The 23,947-nt window shown below is 34.1% G+C and overlaps 1 protein-coding gene across 2 annotated transcripts in view; it reads left to right on the top strand.

Moving 5' to 3' along the window:
• The window catches only part of ERBB4 (erb-b2 receptor tyrosine kinase 4), a 1,163,189-nt gene that overhangs the window by 398,352 nt on the left and 740,890 nt on the right, over positions 1 to 23,947 (top strand). For both annotated transcript variants that reach the window (XM_003254031.3, XM_003254029.3), the window contains exon 2: positions 18,250 to 18,401. In XM_003254031.3, the coding sequence (XP_003254079.1) occupies positions 18,250 to 18,401 (152 nt within the window). The remainder of the gene's footprint in view (positions 1 to 18,249; positions 18,402 to 23,947) is intronic.

Below are 23,947 nucleotides of genomic sequence, written 5' to 3'. Positions count from 1 at the left end.
TAAAGGTGGACAGTTTTATGAAAGCTCTCAGCAGAACATGAGGCATTGTGCCATGTGAACATACCCTAAATGAAGAGTCTCATTCCATTTCTGTCAGTAACGTTTGAGAATTCATGTTCTCTATATTTCTATATTAGAGTTATATAATTATATAATTGAGGATAATATATATTATATATATTTTTATGTAATATTTATATATATATAATGTGTCCTTTATTTAACTGTTTGACCTTTTCTGAGTTCTTTAACTTATCTTGAATGCTGTTTTCTCCTCTATATGCATAATCTGGACTTAATGATCTCTAAAGATCTTTCTTGTCCTAACATTCTGAGCATCAAAAATAACATTTGGGTTATATATGAATGAGGAATTCTAGCCAGAATTCCAAAATATCAACAGTCATTCATTTATGCATCCATCCATCCCTCCATCCATCCATCCATTCATTCATTAAATATTTGAGTACCTACTATGGGTCAAGTACTTCCAAATGCTATAAATATAGTAATGAACAAAACAGAGTTCCTGCCCTCATGGAGCTTACAGTGTAAATGAAGATATAATATGGCAGCTGGTGATAAGTGATAAAAAATATAATGTTTTGGGCCGGGCGCGGTGGCTCATGCTTGTAATCCCAGCACTTTGGGAGGCCGAGGCGGGCGGATCACGAGGTCAGGAGATCGAGACCACGGTGAAACCCCGTCTCTACTAAAAATACAAAAAAATTAGCCGGGCGTAGTGGCGGGCGCCTGTAGTCCCAGCTACTCGGAGAGGCTGAGGCAGGAGAATGGCATGAACCCAGGAGGCGGAGCTTGCAGTGAGCCGAGAGCGCGCCACTGCACTCCAGCCTGGGCGACAGAGCAAGACTCCGGCTCAAAAAAAAAAAAAATAATGTTTTGAAATTATGCTACTCAAAGGGCCATACACAGGTCAATGCTAGTCTGTTACTGGTGCACAAGATAAATCCATAAATTGATAATCAGCATTTTGAAACTTTTATAGCAATGTTCAAAGACAAGTAAGGTGGCCCCTGTGGCCAGATCTGAGTAAGTGAAACATCCTAGGAGATGATATCAGAAAAGTAGCAGATAGATGGTCTAAGTGCCTTGTAGTAGGTCTAGATAAGGACTTTTAATTTTATTCTGATTGATATGAGAAACCATTGGAGATATTTGAGCAAAGAAGATTAATGATCTGATTTATAGGTTAAAAGATGTAAAATTGTTTTATATTTGGTATAAAATGTACTCGATGAAGACAAGAAGAAAAGCAGGGACATCAGATGGAAAGACATGGCAATATTCAAATAGTGACTTGAAATAGAGATAGCCAGGTGGAGCTGATAGATATTCTGAAGAAAGAGCTGATGGATTTGCATATGGTTTTGTGGCTTTTATAACTGGGTTATGGAAAGAGAGAACAGTTGACTGACTAGATTTTTGCCTGAGTTAGTGAAAGGGGTGCCATTTATTAAAATGAGATTAGAGGCTGAAGGAAATTGGAGGGAAGGAGTGGATAAACTTTTAGAAATGTTTTTCTATTTTTAAAAAAGAAAAAATCTATCTTAAAAATTGTACTGTTGGAGCAGCCTTTCTACATGCACTCACTTGATTGAAGCCTATTTGTATTTCTAAGAAGTGGTATTTTTAGAAACTTACACCTATTTTCTTACACGTTGTGGAATAAAAAATGAGAAAGGAATGGGTCACAAATGGAGGGAACCAGGGAGCCAAATTTCTTCATTAATAAAATGGTTGGTACTCATTGAGATTGTACTATAAAATTCTTTTTATGTGTTGTAAATACCTAAAGACTATCACCCATATCATCTGTCATGGACTTTTAATATAATGCATAGCTATTAAGAGTACAACGCTGTGGTTCCAAATTTATAAAAGGTAATGTGTCTTCCGCATGTAAGTATTTCATCTTGTTTATGGCATTTTTACTTGACGGAAATATACTACTATTGAACCTAAATAATTCAAAACAAGTAGTTATAGACATTAGTTATATAATAGTTATATACAGACATTAGTAATATAATTTAAAATATGAGATCAGAAGAGATAAATTACTAGTAAAATAGAAACAATATTATACAATTTTGTATATCAAATTGCATGAACTAGAAAAGAACCTAGAGCATACACAGAAATTATTATATTAACTTAAATACTCCCCTCTACACACACACACACACACACACACACACACACTCATGTTTCCTAGTCTATTCAGGTGGGAAATTGGTTTGTTTTTGAACTTTGTAGAGCAACTTTATAGATGAGTAGATCAGTCTTACACTCAACTTTTTAAGGAATATATTCTTTTTTACTTTTATTTTAGATATTTTAAAATAAAGTTTCTTAACTGTTTACATCAAAAATAAATTCACGTTTTTATCTAAAATAATGTTCTATTAAAATTACAAAATTATCAAAATTATTGATAGTAATTTGGTTAGCATACACATTCCTATAAAGAAATGGCATATTATAGAATGCTTGTCTATTTACCCTTTCCTAAAATTAAAAAAAAGTTTTAAAAAATAAAATATACTTTTTACATTTACAATACTTAAAACTAGTATAAATTTAGAAATGACAGGACAAATATATATGATATGTATATATAACATAAATTTATATATAAATGTATATAGATATTACTATAGATATATAAATATATAGATATTACTATAGATATATAAATATATAGATATAGTATATATGTTTATATATCTCATACCCAGAAATCTATTGATTGGAGAAAACCATTTGCAACATATTATTGTTTTTTCTTCCCAACTAATATTTTTATGTATATACACATATACATAAACCCATATATTCTTAAAAAGTATCTTTGCAAAGAATTGACTGTTTTAAGGGTTATTATTTTAGTTTAGTTTAGTTTTTGAGACCAGAACAATAAAAAATGATGCAACTGCATGGATCTTGTTTCTCAAACAGTTAATACATTTTATAACCAGATTCTATAGTCATTATTTGACTCGCATTAAGTCTTCTTTACAAGTTATAATCAGGTGGTAAATGCATCTGAAAAAAATGAACATTTACAAAGAATGTAACAAGTAATTGATTGTATTTTATCTTGGCAAATAATATCAGTAGAAACTTGAATTCTATAATAAAAAAGATACTTATTTATATAATTTATCATAAAGTGCATATTACGTTTGTGTCAGGAATTGGAAATGAGTCAGGTTCAGAAAAGGTATGCTTCAAATTTTAAAAATTGATCAGATTCGTGCTGTGACAGGATTAAAAATAGAAGTTAGCGTATGTTTTCTTTTCCACCTGTATCTCTATGTGAACAGTAAGTGATTTAGTTTAAAATTGTATTTACCTGCTAGAAAATATGTTTTGCACATATGAAGCTTGTCAGCTACAAAATATATAATTTAGACTCTCAGAAATTCACATTAATTTAAAAATAACTTTGCAAGTATTACATGATTTAAAACCTACAATTGAAAATTTTTTTCTTTTACTAGTCATAATCTTTTACTAGTCATAAGTTACTAGTCATATCTTATATAAGGAAAAAAATCATCAATTATTCTCTACTTTTTAAAAAATTGAACCTGATGCTATAGAACTTCTATTATTGTTAGTGTGATATGAGATATTTTTAGTACTGAGTGGTATATTTTTGATACCTTTATTGCCAAATTATCTTAGATAAAATAAATTAAGGAACTTTGTAATGCATTTTCGTGTGATCACTGTAACATAAAAATGCAAATATTGTATACTAGCAAATATTATATCCCTATGTATGTGTATGTGCACGCGTGCGTGTGTGTGTTTGTTTTAAATATTGCTCTTAAATGTAGAAGACATTTCTGAGTTCATCTCTAATACTTACAAAATTTGCTAAATGTCACCTTGGCTCTTCTTTGTGTGCCATAGTGAATAATGTGAATTCCATTAAAAGGTTGGACTTTTACTTTCAATCTCTTATCATAGGTTTTGTATTATAACATGCTACTCTGTTATAATAAAGCCCACGAATAGGATATCAGATTTTTAAATCCAAAGATTAGTGAAACTTTATGGGAAAACATTCCAAATTAAGGAACTATCCATGTGATGTCTGAAGTCCCATTTACTTAGGGAATTTGGTAATAATATTAACTATTAACTATAATATCAAATTTCTGAATTAAATAGAATGAAAAAAGACTAAAAACAATACCCACAATATGTTCAATCATATCGTTATTAAGTAATTTAGAATGGAGACTTAATTGAAAATCAGCCTGAAATGGAATAGTTTTCAATAATATGTGTATCCGGTCTGTGTCAGAGCAATTTTTCCTTATCCTTTTAGACAAGTGAATGAGGACCTCGGAAAAGATATACTAAAGGATATACACTAAACTGGCTGACTGAATAAAACATTTGTAAGGTATCCTACTCCTTTTTCTGCTGCTATAACTGAATGCCTGAGACTGGGTAATTTATAAAGAAAAGAATTGTGTTTCTTATAACTCTGGAGGTTAGAAAGTTCAAGATTGAGGAGCTGCATCTGGTGAGGGTCTTCTTGGTGGAGACTGTTTGAAGGGTCCTGAGGCAGCAGAGGGTGTCACATGGCAAGAAGGCTACAGAATGCCAAACTGAATTTTTAACAGACCCTTGATACTGCTCCATTGGGGATTAAGTTTCAGCCTGTTTTGGATGGGGGCAAACATTCATACCATAGCATAAGGTATGATATTTCTTCCATTGTAGATGCTGCTGAGTAGATTGGTAACATCATTGACTACTGTTATGCCCAGGAAATTTCTTCTTACAAGTGATGCCTAACTTTTATACAAAACTATATATATTTTGTATGTGTGGTAGGCGAGAAGGGCTCTGTTTTATATTTTATTGTGGGTAAAATGAATTTTGACTTTGATTGTGGGTCTCGTTCAGTAGCGGTGAATCAAAGTCAGATAAAATTATTTATATTTATTAGCAGCTTAACTAAATTTGTATACTATTATTATTTCTAAAAATTCTACAGAGGATTTATCTTAGAATGTAAAATGTTATAAATCTGTGATACAGATTGTATTTACTTTTCCTTTTACAGATAACCCAGAGCCCCATGTATTGTTTTCCAGTAACCACTTATTGAATATGGACAATAAAATACAGTATTTCTAGTGGTGTTTTACAAACACATAATTAAACCGGTAATGACAGCATTTCCTCTAGTGGTGGCCTGGTCTCTCTTATCAAAAAGCCCCGTTACCAGTTCGAGGTACATTGAACAGGTGAGTAGCTGCATGTTGGAGATTCTCAGTGTGTTGTTTATTCTGTTGATAGTTTCTTCTGGTGCTCAGCAAGAGGAATGCTTATACACTGTTGGTGGGAGTATAAACTTGTTTAACCATTTTGGAAGACAGTGTGTTGATTCCTCAAAGACCTAAAACAGAAATACCATTTAATCCAGCAATCGCATTACTGGGTATATGCCCAGAGGAATATAAATCATTCTGTTATAAAGACACATGTATGTGTATGTTCACTGCAGTACTGTTCACAATAGCAAATACATGGAATCAACCTAAATGCCCATTAATAATAGACTGCATAAAGAAAATGTACATATACACCATGGAATACTATGCAGCTACAAAAAAGAACAAGATCATGTCCTTGGCAGAGACATGGATGGAGCTGGAGACCATTATCCCTAGCATACTAACACAGGAACAGAAAACCAACTACTGCATGTTCTCACTTATAAGTGGGAGCAAAATAATGAGAACACATGGACACACAGAGGGGAACAGTACACACTGGGGCCTATTGGTGGGTGAGAGTGGGAGGAGAGAGAGGATCAGAAAAAATAACTAATGTGTACTAAGCTTAATACCTGGATGATGAAATAATCTGTACAACAAACCCCCATGACACAAGTTTACCAATGTGAAAAACCTGCATATGTGCCCTGGAACTTAAAATAAAAGTTAAAAAAAGGAAAGTTGATTGTGACTGTACTTGCAAGTATGATTATGTTGTAAAAATAACAACCCACTACTCATCTGAATGTTTTAGAGAGACCAACCCACTGGAGATTATAGAATCTAGTTTCTAGAATAATAGTGTTTGGGCACAAGAAAACAATTTAAAATAAATTATAATAATATATTTTATAATCTAGTCTATATTAGTATCAGGTGGGTGCTTTTTGTTTTTTATCCAAGAGAATAATGTGATTATGAATTGGGTTTTAAAACATCCCAGAAAACTTTGTTAGAAGGTGATCTTGGATTAGGCTTTATATGTAAATCATCTGAAGATAATAGTAAAGACTGTCAGTCAAAAATGTTGTTTGCCACACCCCTTCTTCTCACTCCAAGTCTAACATTCACCGACTTTTCTTTTAATTTTAAAAGGGTCATTAATTTAGACACAACTTTACCCTGAATGAGCAAGTTTGGACTGGTAACTCGGAACAGTGGAGTGAACCAGAGCTGCTGTTTACAATTATGCAAGCTCATCACTGCAAACATACTCAAGTACTAGGGAACAGATGGGGATAAAATGCAGTGCATATTGTGATGTCCAGGTCATGTGCCCCTCGTGGAGTTTGTTTCACTTAAAAGAGTGCCACCCTAGTGCATTTGCATGAAGGTACCTATTGCCCAAGAGTAGCCCTGGGTTGGAGAATGCTTTGAAGGAAGAGAGACCTTAAAAACAGGCATGGGGTGACAATAGTACAATGTTTCACTCTTGCTATTTCTCATTTTTGCCCATTACTAGTGTAAGCTGATTGAACATTTACCCTAGAAAGTGCCTATTGCATATTATTAGTCAAGTAAACATTAGCTGATGAAAGGAATGAAAAAGGAAGTCTCACTCTGAAACCAATGCAAGAGAAAGGCCATAGTCCATTTCTTAATGTGCACATCTTTATCAATGCTTAAGAAATCAATCTTGATATGTGAGCATAGTATCATATTAGGAACATCTAGTCTAATTCCTTCTTGTAAATTCTTCTAACAGGAAAAATATCCCACACACTGCCACTTTAATTACAGTGAATGGCAAAGGTCTCATAGTGATAAGGCATCACAATCAGGCTGGTTTTTATTAGACACGAGGGGATGGTTGAAGGCATGATAATCTAGAGAAGAAAGATGTTTGCTAATGTTTACATGCTTAGCTCCCACTGGCATTTTACCAGCTTGGAGGTTTGCACTGTCCCTCTTAATCTGTGAAAGTGCATCCAGATTCACAGCAAGACCTCAAGGAGAGCCAGATGAGGGGGCAGATGGCAGATGACTAATTTGGCAAGCCTTGATGAGTGGAAATTGTTTGTTTTAATTGCTTGTCAAGTCCAGTACCTACATTAAAGTTAAGGACCTAGCACTTTCACAGAAAATGAAATACTACAAAGTAAATAAGAAGGACTTTGTATGAGGGAGGGATAAAGAGGGCAGGCAGAGAATAGTGGCAAAATGTGGTAAAGGGAATATTACATTTCTGACAATTGTATTTCTGTGATCCTATTATTTTATCCAAGTATGTATAGATGACAGAAATGTAATTTCTAAATCTGTAAAAGCCCTTCTATTTTTTCTATTTTCAACATAGAAATGTTATGAAATAAAAACTAAGAAAAAATATTTGAAGACAGGGAAACAATAAAGACTAAGAATATATATATATGCAGTTTTAAGTTCTTGATATTTGATATGATGCATTGAAAATCATTTGCAATTTTTTAATTTTACCAAGCTCATCTTTGAAATACAAAGTACAAAAATTTACAAACATAAATGTTTATATTGGGAAGACTAGATCAAGGTAGACTACTCAAAAACCATATTACTCATAGAAGATAATCATGTATAATTTTGATACACATCAGTTTTTTTAGTTTTCAGTTACGAGGTTATTTTCCCTCGCACTATATAGTAGCTGCACTTAAGAATTTTGAGGGCTCTTAAAGACTATTGTAAGTCAACAAAAGAGGTAAAGTACAGATCAATTCAATTTTAGATAGATCAGCAGATAGGAGTATATATAATATATTGATTTATCTTTCATCTGTCTGTGGTATCGAATACATATGTCTTCCATAGGTACGAATCTATTAGTAAAGGTCTACAATGCCAAAAGTTCTTTTCATTAGGCTCAAGGATTGTTTAGAAAGTGTTTAGTAGGCCAGGCGCAGTGGCTCACGCCTGTAATCCCAGCACTTTGGGAGGCTGAGGCGGGCGGATCACAAGGTCAGGAGATCGAGACCATCCTGGCTAACACGGTGAAACCCCATCCCTACTAAAAATACAAAAAAAAATTAGCCGGGCGTGGTGGCGGGCGCCTGTAGTCCCAGCTCCTGGGGAGGCTGAGGCAGGAGAATGGCATGAACCTGGGAGGCCAAGCTTGCAGTAAGCCGAGATTGCACCTCTGCACTCCAGTCTGGGTGACAGAGAGAGACTCCATCTCAAAAAAAAAAAAAAAAAAAGAAAGTGTTTAGTTAATTTCAGCAGTCTCAACGTTTTATCACTTTGGGAGTCAATAAAACAGTGGTAGAAGATAAAGATTCATATAATACGTAATAGGATTTTTTTAAAGGGATATCAATTTTTACACTGAAAAATATTTTATGTCTAGTTTTATGTAATGAAAATTATGAAACACATTTCCTATTTTGCTATTAATAGTTTTTTCTTTAATACATTTAATTATGTAGAATATGAAATTTCTGAAATATAAATTCGTTTCAATTTTTAAACTCTTTTGGCCCTAATCACATCTGATAAAGATATTTTAAAACATTGATACAAATTTTTTATATTAAAAGATACCAGTACAAATGAATAAGAGCAATAAAATCCAGAATTATACTAATAGAGTAATGCATGATCATTGTATATGATTCATTCAAGAATATAAAGGTGGTTTAATAATTGCAATTTATCAATAATTTACCCTAATAAGATTTAAAAAAAACTTCTGAAAACTGTGAAAAAGTGTACGATAAATTACAATATTCAAGTCTGAAATAAAAACCCTAGTTTTAAAGTAGAATTCTAGAATATATAACATGATGAAACATATGCTGAGTTAAGGGAAGCATTTCCATGAAGGTTAGAAAAAAGATAGGAATGACTATTACCCATCAATTGAAGAAAATTATCCTAGAAATGTTGTGCTCATAACAATTAAGCTGGATTTACAAATAACACTCAGCATAAAACCTTACTTTGTAGACAGGGAAACGAAGACTCAAAGTGATGAAGTGATTTGCTCAAGTTCATTCAGCTTTTAAAAATGAAGGAACCAGTGTTTGATTCTGGCTCCGCTGTAGTTCTCTTTTATTTTTATTTTCTTAATTTTTAAAAAGGTTTTGTAGGGAAAGGGTCTCACTTTGTTACCTAGGCCGGTATCCTGACCTCAAGCAATCCTTGGCCTCAGCCTCCAAAAATGTTGGCATTTCAGGCGTGAGCCACCACACCTGGCCTTCCTTTATATATATTCTTTACCTTTTTTTTTTTTCATTCTAGTTCTCAATGACTCTGACATCCATATATTTATTTAACAAATGTTTACTGAACATCTATGCCTGTTTACTGATGTTTACTGAACATCTGCTATATGCCTGCTTTCTGAGGTGCTGAGCAGACAAAGGGCCTATCTCTTATGAGACTTGCATTCTAATGTGGAGACATATCATAAAAAGGTAAACTTGCAGATGTATAATGTAAATTCGCATAGCGAAAAAAAAGAAACACCAAAATGAAAGCAGAACACAATGTATGGGAACCTGATGTCTATTTTAGATAAGGTGGTCAGAAAACGCTGTTTTGAAAAGGTGACATTTGAGCAAATGCTTAAATACAAGTTCTTACAGGCTATAAGAACTTTGGATTTTACAGTCAGTGCAATTAGAAGCCAAGGGGTGTTCTCAGTAGGGGAGTGACATGAACAATTTACATTTTTGAAAAAAAACATTCTGGCCTCTGTGTGGAGAATGAATAAACATGAATGTGTTTCTCAGGGTTCCCCAGAGAAACAGAACCAAAAAGATTTAAGTTACAGGATCAAAAAGAGCAAACACAAAGAAAGGACTTTACCTTCTCTCCCAAGGAAGGAGTTAGTGCATTTTGGGTTGTAGATACAATGGTTGTATCATGTTACGTGGAAGTATGACCTGTTATTTTCTTTATTCGGAGATTAAGTACAGATTAAGAAGTTATGTATGTGGGCCAAGTTAACAATGGATGGGCTTATGATAGTTAATTTTCTATGTCAATTTGTTTGGGGCATGGAATGCACAGATAGCATATATATACAAGTATATATACACACACATATATATGCTATATATAGCACACCCACACAGGCATATTTATTTAAAATGTACTATATGGTCTTGGTTCACACAGTTATGGAGGCTGAGAAGTCTCACAATCTGCCATCTGCAAGCTAGAGACCCCAAAAAGCTAGTGTTATAGTTTAAAGGCCTGAGAGTTAGAGTGCCAATGGTATAGATTCCAGTTTGGCTATGAAGACTTAAGAACCTAAAGTGCTAAGGGCTGGAGATCTATGTCTCAGTTCAAGCAGTCAGGCAGAGAGAAAATTTCATTTTCGTCTGCTTTTTTATTCTATCCATGCCTGCAACAGATTGGAAAATACTCACCCACACTGGGGAGAGCCATGTGCTCTACTCAGTACACCAATTCAGTGTTAGTCTTTTCTGAAAACGCCCTTATGGATACACTCAGAAATAATGTTTAGCCAGCATTCTGGGCATCCTGTGGCCCAATCAAGTGACATATAAAATTAACCATCACAAGCCCATCCCTTGTCAGCATAGCACCCATATGCATGTCCTTAATCTGTACTTAATCTCCAAATAAAGACAATAAAAGGTAAATGATTTCATCTAACATGATGCAACTATTATGCCTACAACCAAAAATGCACTAACTTTGTCCCCAGACGAGAAAGTGAAGTCTTTTTTGATGTTTGCTTTTCTCTTTGATATCCTATAGCTTAAATACTATTGTGTAAAATTAAGAATACTTAAATATTATGACATAAAATAATACATCTTATGTTTCATGATAAGGAAATAAGAGAGGAAAAATAGACACACCCACACACCAAATGTATTCATAACATAATAAGGAATAAATACTTATGGCAATTACAGTGACCATTTCTGTCAATGGTCACATGATCATAGCAGGTATTTATAACTACCTTTCTCTACTACCCATTTCATACTCCCTTTGCCTTCAGCAAGCACCTCAGTTGGTTATGGTTCTTTACCTGTTGAGGTGACACAAATATTCATTGCAAAATGCATCGGACCGTACTAGTACTGCTTTGATTGGGTGGTTGTAGTTTTCCATTGAATTTCATCACTGGGCATGGTAATATTAAGAGACGCCCACAGGAAAGTCCTGTATTAGAGACATACTCTTCCTTATTACCTCCATTGTGGAGTAGTAATATTGATAGAATCTGCTACTATCCTTAGTGGTCAGGATCAATTATCCCAGCCAGCTTAGCAATTCCTTTCTTTGCCTATTGATTCAGAGGAATGAGGAGCCCAAAGTGGCTGCACGGCAGTCACTTCCAATTCAATGGAATAACTATTGTGTCTCCTGGTAGAGCACAATGTTCGGAAACCCGGTACTTATTTAAATAAGGTGGTCAGAGAAGGCTTTTCTGAAAGAATGACATTTGAGAAAAGATGACTACAGATTCTTACAAGCTAAAGAGTTTGGATTTTACAGTAAGTTTAATGAGACACCAAAGGGTGTTTTTAGTGACATGAATGATTTATATTTTAAAAAATATTATTCTGTTCACTGGGTTGAGAATTAATTAACGGGGGCAAATAGGAAATCCTGGACATTAGTTAGGAGGCCGCTGTGTAAGTCCGGGGAAGGGATAGCAGTGTTTTGGATTAAATGACTATAGCAGTGGAAGTGACAAGTTTGGACCCATTTGGGGATGTATTTTGAACATAGAGATAACAAAACTTGCCACCTCTGCAAAACTATAATAGCATTCATTAATAGTTATTGGAAATAGTTATTGCTTCTTATGTGGTCTTCAATATTTTGTATTTTGATGTTTACTACGATGCTAGATTTTTTAATACCCAACAATATGCATTAATCCAAGGTGCATTTATTAACATTTCTGAAAAGGAAAGTACTTATTGGTGTTAAATCAGCAAAAGAATTTTTTATCAAGTTCCATATTTTATGTAGCCAGCCTTTGAATTATGCACACACAATATATACATGACTTAAATATACTGCTCACTGCTTTCCTTGCTATGTGCCTTGTAAAACTATACAAGCCCCTGTGAAACAACTTGGAAATTTTTCTCAGTAATTATTTTTTCATGACACTTGGAGAAAAGTAGATGCCAAATAAATAATTATTCATTTCTTAATTGATAAACTGATATCTCGCAATAGGCATTTGATTTGAGAGTTAGGTAATTCTCTTTTTTTAATTCTCGTCATCTTTTCTTTGTAAGCAAATACAGTGCTGATTTCATAGCCAGAACAAGCTTGGAGGCTATAATTAATTTTTAGTTTTAATATAGATATTGTTAAGGTTTCATTATTTTACTTTTAATGTATTTCCCCATGAATCAAATTAATACACTGTTAACCAACCTTTTTATATTGCTACCAACTTTTTACTTTTTTACTGAATGAGGATTATATGGCTCACACACTGTTGGATATAAATCTTAAGAAAAATAAAAAAGCCTGTGTTTGGAAGTATAGCTACATTTGTAACAGAATCAATACTAAATAGAATAATTGAGGATTTTATTAGGACCTCACATATAGCTTTACTCCTGGAGTTACATTTGGAATGAAAACTTTAGGGAGCACATGTAAATTTTGGATTTTTGATGCCTGAACTATTGTAGGCTTATAGTTTAAGGACTTTATAATAGTATTGTCAAAGCGGGCTGAATTTTGTTAAACTCGTTTTGGCTGCTGAAGACAATTTTTCAATTGTGTTTTGATAAACAGCTTTGTGAAATCAATGAAACTTGATGATTTAAGCATTGTCTTGTATACATTGCTTGATTGTAAAATCAATTGACAAATGAAAGTTGTGAGTTACTCAGTGGAGGCTCTGCAAAGACAACTACAAATGATTTCTATGAACCTATCCAAACCAGTTCTTTAAAGATCAAGTGTGTCTTTCAAGATAGAAGTTATGATGAATTTACTGTGGATTCTAGATAGTTTGAATCAAACATAAATGAAAGCCTCAATGAGACAAAAATATCTACTAAATTGAACAGCATGTAGTAAAAAAACTGCAAAGACTAGAATGTTTGGCAAATAGAGTATTGTGATTAATCTAATTTTGTTTTTTGGAGGATCTTTTTTTTGTCAAAAAATATTTCTAAACATACTTATTCAAATTTTCCATTTTAAGAAGGTCTATACAAAACTTACCTGATCATTTATTGAGGAATAGCAATTTTTTTTAGTTGAGGGCCATTTTCTGAGTACGAGTTATAATTGTTCTGATATCAATTAAATGAATTATTGCAATGTAGAGTAGCATATGTTCATTATAAGAATTTTAAACAAAATCGTAAGTATTTATACTATACAAATGTTTAAATGAATATTAATAATGAGAACTTATGAATTTGTAACTATCCAGACTCGAATATTATTGTATAATATTATATTTGATATAATATTGTATACCTTTTTATATATGTAGAATGAGAATTATGCAAAAATACCTAGATATTGCAGTTATAGTAATAGATGCATCTCTCAAAAGTTGTTTAAGCTTCTATAGAAAAGGTCAGAATACACCAAATATTTTGAAAACATTTTCATTTAGATTATTACCTATTGATTTTTTATATTAATATTAAAGTATGAATATTATTTCCAATTGAGAGAAACTATACAACATAAATTATATATAGGTTGCAATGTGTTATTGGATATACTTTAGAAATGGTGCAGCAAATTTATTAATGGATGCTTATATTATCCCCATAATTGGTTGTACTAAAATATGTTCATCCTCATTGGAATTTGAGATAATTAAAATATATATTTCATAAACTCATATAATAATACCTTTTCTCAACAGTCATTTTATTAGTTTATAAAGATTTTATATAAATTTACTGGGAGCAATAAAATAAAGATCATGGATTAAGGTTTTTCCAAAAGGGCCTTTAATATATAATGAAAAATATATTGGACTTTGATCTTGATTTATAAGGAATATGCACATGAATCAATTTTTTCTTCTTCTCCTGCTTATGTCGAATATCATTTCTTCCTGGGTGTTTGTTTTAATAAGAGAACATTCCACAGAGCCAGTGAAATGTTGTTAAGATTAGGAATGATATTGTAATTTCATTATATATTTAGCAAATTCAGTCAAACCAAGCACAATAGTTAAATTTACTCAAAGTCAAAAGCATATAACACAACTAGAGTTTAATCCTTTCTGTGTGTAACATTTTAGCAGGTGGGGCCAATATTCATCATTATCTTGATGGTATTGATAGTATGACAACGTAAAATATCTATTGCTTGAAAATCCTACTTCCTTTTAGCTCAGTTCTCAGCCTTCTCTAAGATGTGTCAGTCATTCTTGTGGTCCAAGATGATGGCTTATGTTTTAGTCATGACATCTGCATTTCTGGCATCAGGCTGGAAGAAATTATGAAGAAGAAACCAGGCAAAGCCAGGCTTCAACCATGTTTGAAATCAAGTTCTGGGAAGGTGTCATGCAACATGTCAGAACTTAGTCCACTGGCCAAACTTACTTCTAAGGGGAGGAGAGAAATATAATTTTTATTTTGGGTGACCATGTGTCCAGCTAAAAATTGTGCAGTCTATTACAATGAAGGAATTGGAAAATGGATATTAAAGATTTTAGAGGTATTTGCCATAGCATCCATCCATATCACTCTACAAAATCTGCATTCTCAAAGGCAATAAATGAATTCCAGCATGGTGTATAAGGGGCTTGGAGGGAGCAATGGAAGAGTAGCATGGAGATTATAAGCTGATAGGACCGTGGAGAGAGAGAAAGTGATTTTTAACATTTATTTAATGTGGGATTTAGAGACAAATAGTAACAACATACCACGCTGTGGGTGGCTTAAAACAATAGCGATTTATTCTCTGACTGTCCTGGAGGTTAGAAGTTCAAAATCACGGTGACAGCAGGCTCATTCTCCCTCTGAAACTCCAGGTGGAATTCTTCCTTGCCACTCTCTAGCTTCTGGTGGTGGCCATCAGTCTTTGGCATTCCTTGGCTTGTAGGTACATAGCTCTACCCTTTGCCTTTCTGGTCACGGGGCTTTCTTCCCTGATTGTCTTTGTATGCACATGGTATTTTCCTCTTCCTATATCAGGGCTGTCCAATCTTTGGCTTCCCTTGTCCACATTGAAAAAAGAATTGTCTTGGGTCGCACGTAAAATACACTAACACAATAGCTGATTCAAAAAATATGATGTGGTTTTTTAAATATTTATTTATTTATGAGACGGAGTCTCGCTCTGTTGCCCAGGCTGGAGTGCAGTGGCGCAATCTTGGCTCACAGCAAGCTCCACCTCCCGGGTTCATGCCATTCTCTTGCCTCAGCCTCCCGAGTAGCTGGGACTACAGGCACCCGCCACCAGGCCCGGCTAATTTTCTGTATTTTTAGTAGAAACGGGGTTTCACTATGTTGATCAGGATGGTCTCGATCTCCTGAACTCGTGATCTGCCCACCTTGGCCTCCCAAAGTGCTGGGATTACAGGCATGAGCCGCTGCACCCAGCAAAAAATATAATGTTTTAAGAAAGTTTATGAATTGGTGTTGGGCTGTATTCAAAGTCATCCTGGGCTGCATGTGGCCTGATAGCTTCAGGTTGAACAAGCTTGTCTTATTATCATTATATTGAATTAGGGAACACCTGAATGACATCTTAATTTGATTTACATCTAGGAAGACCCTATTTCCAAATAAGGTCACATTCTAGGTAATGGGAATTAGGACTTCAATGTATCTTTTAGGGACACACAATTTAGCTGGTAGCAGAGTACTTCTAGAAAATATACTTTTTGGTGAACGTTAGAAATCCAGACTTTAAAAGTTTGGATTTTGTTTTTATAATGAATTTCCACTATGGTTACAGACATACACTATTTTTCAAGATTTTTGGATTAAGATTTTTGTTATTTTTGGTGTGTTAATAGGCAAAAACAGGCTTTAAGGTGGTCCTAATTATTAGGCTACACCCATCTAGAGTGTTTCCCTTCCTCTACAGGAATTCATCCCTTTGAAAACAACATCAGGCATCATGGCATCTTTTTTACTTCTGTGTATATAAGACATGAATGTATATATTACCTTATTACTAAGCTGTGTTCCTAGTATGTTTGCAGTCTCCACTTTGTATCTTGCCTTAAATTCAGTGTATCTCATGTAACTTACCAAATCATTTTCTTTACATACCATTATTAATAGATTTATAATATATATTTTTAGTCTACTTAGGGTTAGAGTCAGTACATTAAGTGGTGAAGATTGTGTTCTGGCAGGTATATAAATCATAAGAATAGTATCTAAAAATCTAGCTTCTGGAAGTCACACACAGTTTTTTTTTTTTTTTTTTTTTTTTTTGGAGACAAAGTCTCACTCTGTTGCCCAGGCTAGCAGTGCAGTGGCATGATCTTGGCTCACTGCAACCTCCGCCTCCCAGATTCAAACAATTCTCCTGCCTTAGGCTCCCGAGTAGCTGAGATTACAGGCATGAGCCACCACGCCCAGCTAATTTTTGTATTTTTAGTAGAGACAGGGTTTCTCCATGTTGGCCAGGTTGGGAACTCCTGACCTCAGGTAATACAACTGCCTCGGCCTCCCAAAGTGCTGCGATTACAGGCGTGAGCCACCATGCCCAGCCACAAAATTAAAAAACAAAACAAAACAAAACAAAAAACTTGTGTAAACTTCTGTGCTCACATAGGAATAGAACTTGGCAGACAGATTATTTATTATCAGTCCATTATACCTCAGAAACTCATGAATATATACAGTGATGCTCCAATTGATAACAATAAAAGTTGTATTTTTTACATATCTGGCTTGTAGTATATGTTTACAAATATTTCAATTTAGACCTAAAGACAGAAATACCATTCAACCTAGCAATCCCATTACTGGGTATATACCTAAAGGAATATAAATCATTTTATTATAATGACATATGCACGTTTATGCTCATTGCAGCACTATTCCCAATAGAAAAGACATGGAATCAACCTAAATGCCCATCAATAATAGACTGGATAAAGAAAATCTGGTACATATACACCATGGAATACTATGCAACCATAAAAAGGAATGAAATCATGTCCTTTGGAGAGACATGGATGGAGCTAGAAGCTATTATCCTTAGCGAACTAAAGCAGGAACAGAAAACCAAATACTGCAAGTTCTCATTTATAAGTGGAAGCTAAATGATGAGAATACATGGACACGTAGAGGAGAAAAACATACCCTGGGGCCTATTGGAGAATGGAAGATGGGAGGAGGGAGAGGATCAGGAAAAATAACTAATGGGTTCTAGGCTTAATAGCTGGGTGATGAAATAATCTGTATGAATAACCCCCATGCCACAGGTTTACCTATATAAACAAGCCTGCACATGTACCCCTGAACTTAAAATAAAAGTTAAAAAACAAATAAAAAACACATGTTTGAGGTCTTGTGGGTGCTAGTTTATTTAGTAAAAAATTTACTCAGCGGGAACAGCTTATACAATAACTATGATTTTAAAATAAAATTGTTACTTTCACTATCTTTTGATTTTGATTTATTTACATTTGTAGAATTACCCAATTAGAAAACAGAGTAAATCATGTGTCCTAAAAAAACCGTGTTTAAATAAAAGTAAATGTATTTACTTCCTTTATATGGTCATAACAAATGGGATTAAGTTTATCTCCTTGCTATATATTTCTGTGGAATCTATGCCTTCCTACTCTCTGTGATTAGCACATGTAATTTGGGAATATAAAAGTGAAATTGTTCATCAGTGTGTGGGTCTATGCCTCTTAATGACAATCAAAATATTTATATTCAGAGAACTGGGATAGGCTTGTGGAATAGAGAGTTTTGAGAAAGATATTATCATTGTGCATATCATATAAAGGTTATGTAATTTCACGTGTATCTTCTTGTCTTTGCAGTGTGTGCAGGAACGGAGAATAAACTGAGCTCTCTCTCTGACCTGGAACAGCAGTACCGAGCCTTGCGCAAGTACTATGAAAACTGTGAGGTTGTCATGGGCAACCTGGAGATAACCAGCATTGAGCACAACCGGGACCTCTCCTTCCTGCGGGTAAAGCTGTGGCTTTCTTTCTCTTCTTTGTGAGTGGACAGTGGTGTCATGATGCATACAGGCAGACCTGTGTGCTGATACCTGGAAGGGCTGCTCTTCTGCCTGGCAGGCACTGTGACTGTAGGCAAAAGATAAGAGATAGCGAAACACACCCAGGAAAAGAACAAGAGTAACAAAGCCATAATGACTGACGCTCCTGAGTTTAAAGCAGTTGCTGTTGCCCTAAGATTGATAAAAGATTCTGTCACCATGTAGTACATGACATCTAGCGAATCTTTTTCTGACAAGCGGTGAACTAGGAAAGTCAGAGTACCAATCAGATAACAACTGATAACTTTAGCCAGTCGCCTCCATTTCTGCCTCTTTTCTGCCACTTCAGGCTTTTAGACTATTTTATATCACATAAGGAGACTAACACTGTTATTAAACAAAAAAAAAAAAAAAGAAAGAAAAGGAAAGAAAAGCGTCTGGTTTTGAAAACCTATAAATTATTTAAAGTAGACTCATAGGAAATCACGAGTACTTACATAGATCAATACATGCATGAACACAAATGTGTATATGTATACTTGAAGTTGCTCAATCAGTCCTTTTGGAAATTATTATTATTATTTTTTGCTTTCATTGATCTATACGCTGTTAAACTGGCTATTAGTGCTAATGCTTATAGTTTCTTAAATTTTGCTTTAACTGGAATATGTTTGGGAAAATCTGAACTTGAAGGTGCCTTTGACAAAGTGAGATGGGTATGTGCCTTTGCACAATTAAGAATTTATGCTTATATAAGAATTACTAATATACATTTTAAATAATAGCTTCCCTAGAATATATTTGCTTGTTTTTGGTAACCTTTACAAACTTCTTAGGAGCACTTTCATATAAATTTAGGTTAAATGTTTTGAATACTGATATAGTAAGCCAGTTAGTGGATAGTAAATTATTTAGAGATCTATGATAATTTTAATAATGCTATACTTAGACAAGTAGTGAAAAGGAGTGATATTTAAATATTTTGAATGTACTAAATATGTCTAAAATTGGTAACAATCTCAGAAAATGAACCACCTCAAAACACAAATAACACTGTGTGGCTTATGATAACCATTTTTAAAACGACTCTCGTAGTTGGACTAGCAAAGCAAATGAACTGAAGGTGTTTCCTTATTCTCTACTTGATTGATAGAGCTCTGTTTCTTTAAGTTATGTGTCTAAAGTTTTTAATAATTAATGATGTTTAATTTTGATGTCTTTGTTTATCAAAAATAGTAAAGGGTATCTGAATCATAGAATTAGAGGGCCTTAAAGGAACTTACTTTTTGTTTTTTCTTTTCTTTTTTGTTTTTTGAGATGGAGTCTTGCTCTGTCGCCCTGGCTGGAGTGCAGTGGTGCGATATCGGCTTACTGCAACCTCCGCCTCCCGAGTTCAAGCAATTCTCCTGCCTCAGTCTCCCAAGTACCTGGGATTACAGGCGCATGCCGCCACGCCCGGCTAATTTTTTGTACTTTTGTGGAGACGGGAGTTTCACCGTGTTAGCCAGGATGGTCTCAAACTCCTGAGCTCAGGCAATCCGCCCTCCTCGGCCTCCCAAAGTGCTGGGATTACAGGCGTGAGCCACCGCGCCTGGCCCAAAAGAACTGACTTTTTGAGGGAGCTGTTGTTTAAAGAAGGGAGCACGTGCAAGCTATCCTAGAACATATGGCAAGAAACTCAATGACATTATAGAATAGACAAACTAACAAAGAAAGCTGAATTCTGAAGCAGGGAAAGGAAATAATTTAAACAGTCTATTAGATTGGAATAATAGAAAAATGTTAAAATGCAATCTAAAGATCTTTGTTTTTCTTCTTATGTTTGCTTTACTTTTCTGTACATGGAACTAAATTTCACTGACAACAAAAATAGTTGTTGTGACTATTGTAAATGACAGTCATTATATTAAATAATACATAAAACGTCTTTTTATATATTTTATAATAAATCTTATGGTCTTGTAAGGTAACAGCATGGAATGATAAAAAATAGACTTTAGTCCATATTTAACCTTTAGCATTATGAAAGTAGCATGTAGATATTTTTGATATATGGTCTATACTGTGTGGGAAACCATTTTGAATTAAAAAGTAAGATACATTATTAGAATGAACAGATTTGGAAAAAGTAAGATAAGGAGGGTCAAGATTTCTGCCTGGATAAAAAGTAAGCTATTTCTTTTACAAAAGTAAATTTTGGTTCCTAACTAGCATCTCTAAAAGTTCATCTAAACTTTGTACTAATCCATGTGCGTATCTTTATTTTAATATACGTATTTAAAGATAATTCTAATAGCACTTAGTTTTTGTTTCCTAACTTATTTTTTGTTCCACATATCTTTTTTATAAGAAATCATTTATATTATGACATGTACCCATTCATGTCATATGCAGTACTTATGTATTACACCTTTCTAATCCTTAGAAAACATATCTGCAATCCCACGTAAACAATGACATTTATTGTCCTTGGCTTCAACAAAAATCATGTCGAGGATGACAGATATGTACTATATAAGTACTGTGTACATATATGTGTGTATATATAGGCATATTACATATACGTGTTTGTGAATATATATGCATATATGATAAATTATGTTTTATATGTGATATATATGTGTTTTTGTGTGGGGTGTGTGTATGTATGTGTGAGTTTATATACATATACATATATAAAAATATAAAATATTATCATTACTAAGACACAAATAAGAACCCAGAATCAGAAAGAAGGTGTGGTCCTATGTTAATAGTAGGGATGGAGTACATGCTGGGTTGTCTGAAGGATTCAGGAAAAGTTTGGCTTATTCTGAAGGATTCAGGAAAAGTTTCATCAAAGGAGTGCTTGAATTAAATCCTGAGAAAATGAACAGAAACTCATGAGGTGAGTGGGTTGTAAGAGAAGGGCATTTCAATGGGAGTAGTATAAGGCTTAGAAGGAAGCCCCTGATTCAGAGTTAATAAATGTGTACTTAGTGTGTACTGTTTTAGACACTAGGAATATACATGCAAATAAATCACATGTGACTCCTACTCCCAGGGAATCTATAGTATAGTGTTGATGAAGAAAAAGTTTCAGGTGAAATAGAATACTCCACTGGAGAGGTAGAGAACCTTATAGTGGAGATATTTAGGAGACATCAGCATCCAAGTGACAAGTTAACATTTTGTAATTGGATAAGGTAGTCAATGGAGATTAAAAAGAGTAAGATCAAGAAGTAGTTCAAGAACAGAATACTCTTTAACCAGGTGTGGTGGCTCATGCCTACAATCCCAGCAATTTGAGAGGCTGAGGTGGGCAGATCACTTGAGGAGTTTGAGACCAGCTTGGCCAACATAGTGAAACCTCGTCTCGACTAAAAATACAAAAATTAATTAGGTGTGGTTGCAGTGTCTGTACTTGGGAGGCTGAGGAAGGAGAATCCAGGAGGTGGAGGCTGCAGTGAGCCGAGATCACACCACTGCACTCCAGCCTGTGCAACAGAGCGAGACTCCATCTCAAAAACAAACAAACAAAAAAACAGAATACTCTGGATGCCACATTGTCTGTTTTTTTGGTGAGCTCAGTATTAGTAGTTACTTTTCTTACTGGGCCCTGAAAGCAGAGACTATTTGCCAAAATCTTCATAATACTACTGTATTGGATGATACATTATTTCAAATTATACCTTTGAATATGCTACAAAGCTCTCCATTTAATATAAAATTTCATTCCTTCCTAAATCCACATTATGGCTTATTTGTGCTCTTAGTAGCTTCTCTCCAAAATATGTAATCTGTCCAGTATTAACACATTACAGTAAGTGGAGTCCATGTAAAGAAAATATCGTGATTTTACCATTATTTCCTATAAGTTTCAAATTGTATGAGTGGATAATAAATTTGTATTTACCTATTGTAGACATAGTTCTCATCTACATTTATGCACCAAATTTCTTATAAAGGTTTTACAGTTTTCTTCCTCTAAGAGTGACCCAAAGGATGTATTTAGAGGATCAGTAGTGATCTTAAATTTCATTCTGGATTCATTTCTGTCTTTTGGAACTTAAGAAATTACTTTAGTTTTTAAAGGATTTTTATCCCTATTTTCATCTCTAGCTAGCAAGGTAGTAGTGTTTTGCTTTGGCATTTGTTTTATTTTGTATGAAACCACTCTAATTTTTATGAATTGTGACAATTTTCCCTGATACCTCATTTATCTTATTCACTATCTGCATATTCAACATTTATGACTAAGACAGTGATAAGAAATAGTAAATATTCATTAAATATTTGTTGAATGGACAAGTGAATTAGTATTTGTCTTAAATTATAGACCCCAATTTCATATATGACCTATTGTCTAGATAAACATGTGAGTCATGTTATTTCAATGTAACCTCACACACAGGCCAGGTATGTGGGAATAAGACAATCAAAATCCCTTCCCATGAGGATTTGGAATTGTCACCAATAGCATTCAGTTTCTCCATTAGGTTCTTGACTACTCAAATGCCACGACCACACAGACATCTTTTGCCTTGTGGTTTGAATATCAGAGAGAGCTGTGCAGATAGAATGAAGCCAACACACTGAAACAGATACAGAGTAGAAAAAAGCAATATTTACCCCAAATAGTAATTTGGGGAATGATTCATTTCCATTTCCCACTCTACTTCTGATGACTGATTGCATTCCAGCCATTTCCACCTCTACTTTTGCAACTTTATAGTAATTTCCCCCTTTCCCCCTTAAACTAGAAAAAGATTGTTTCCTTTTACTACACTAAAATGCCTTGTCTAGTACATCTCCTGAGATTTCAAGAACACAGCAAAAGTAAGCCTTTGCAATTGAATTGAAGATGTGCTTTTAAATAATTTTAATGTTTTGTAGATACTTTCCTTAATCTTTGTTAGATACATTTTGTTGAAATGCTTTTAAATGCATTCTTTTCAAGATGCTTTTATTATAGCAATCTTGATGCTTATCTCTGTAAACACCTTTCATGCCAGCTTTCTTGTAACCTCCAGTTTTTGCATTTCTTTTTGGAAAGAGAAATCCAGTTTACTATGTTTAACATTCAACTCCCGAGGAACCACATTGCTGGCTAGAAAAAGGCCCTAAAACTTATTTATATGTATTTTACCACCATCACAAGGTTAAGACATATAATAGAAAGCAGCAAGGCATAAAAATAACAGATTTTGCGCTATTGTCTTACACTTTGTGAACTCTTTAAAACAAGGCAAAATGTAGTAAGTAATGGGAATGAACTATTAGACCTTTTACCCTCATTAGGATTCTTGTGAGCTTTCTCTCCTTTGTCATTCCATTGGTCTTCTTTGCTACTGCTGGCACTTAATAACTCAGTGTTTCTAAAAAGGTGCCTGACCCACCAGCTTTTACATTTTAAATTTATTTTCTGTTTTATATATTAACTTTAAGCCAATAACTATAATGTGTCAATTATGTGTAAAGAACTATGCTATGAAATTTAGAGTATATAGAGAGTATTAACACCTATCCTCAGTCAT

Source organism: Nomascus leucogenys, chromosome 22a (genome assembly GCF_006542625.1).
Source record: "Nomascus leucogenys isolate Asia chromosome 22a, Asia_NLE_v1, whole genome shotgun sequence".
Classification (NCBI taxonomy): Eukaryota; Metazoa; Chordata; class Mammalia; order Primates; family Hylobatidae; genus Nomascus; species Nomascus leucogenys.
Note: the sequence above shows the minus strand (reverse complement) of the source record. Positions and strands in the feature narration are given on the sequence as shown.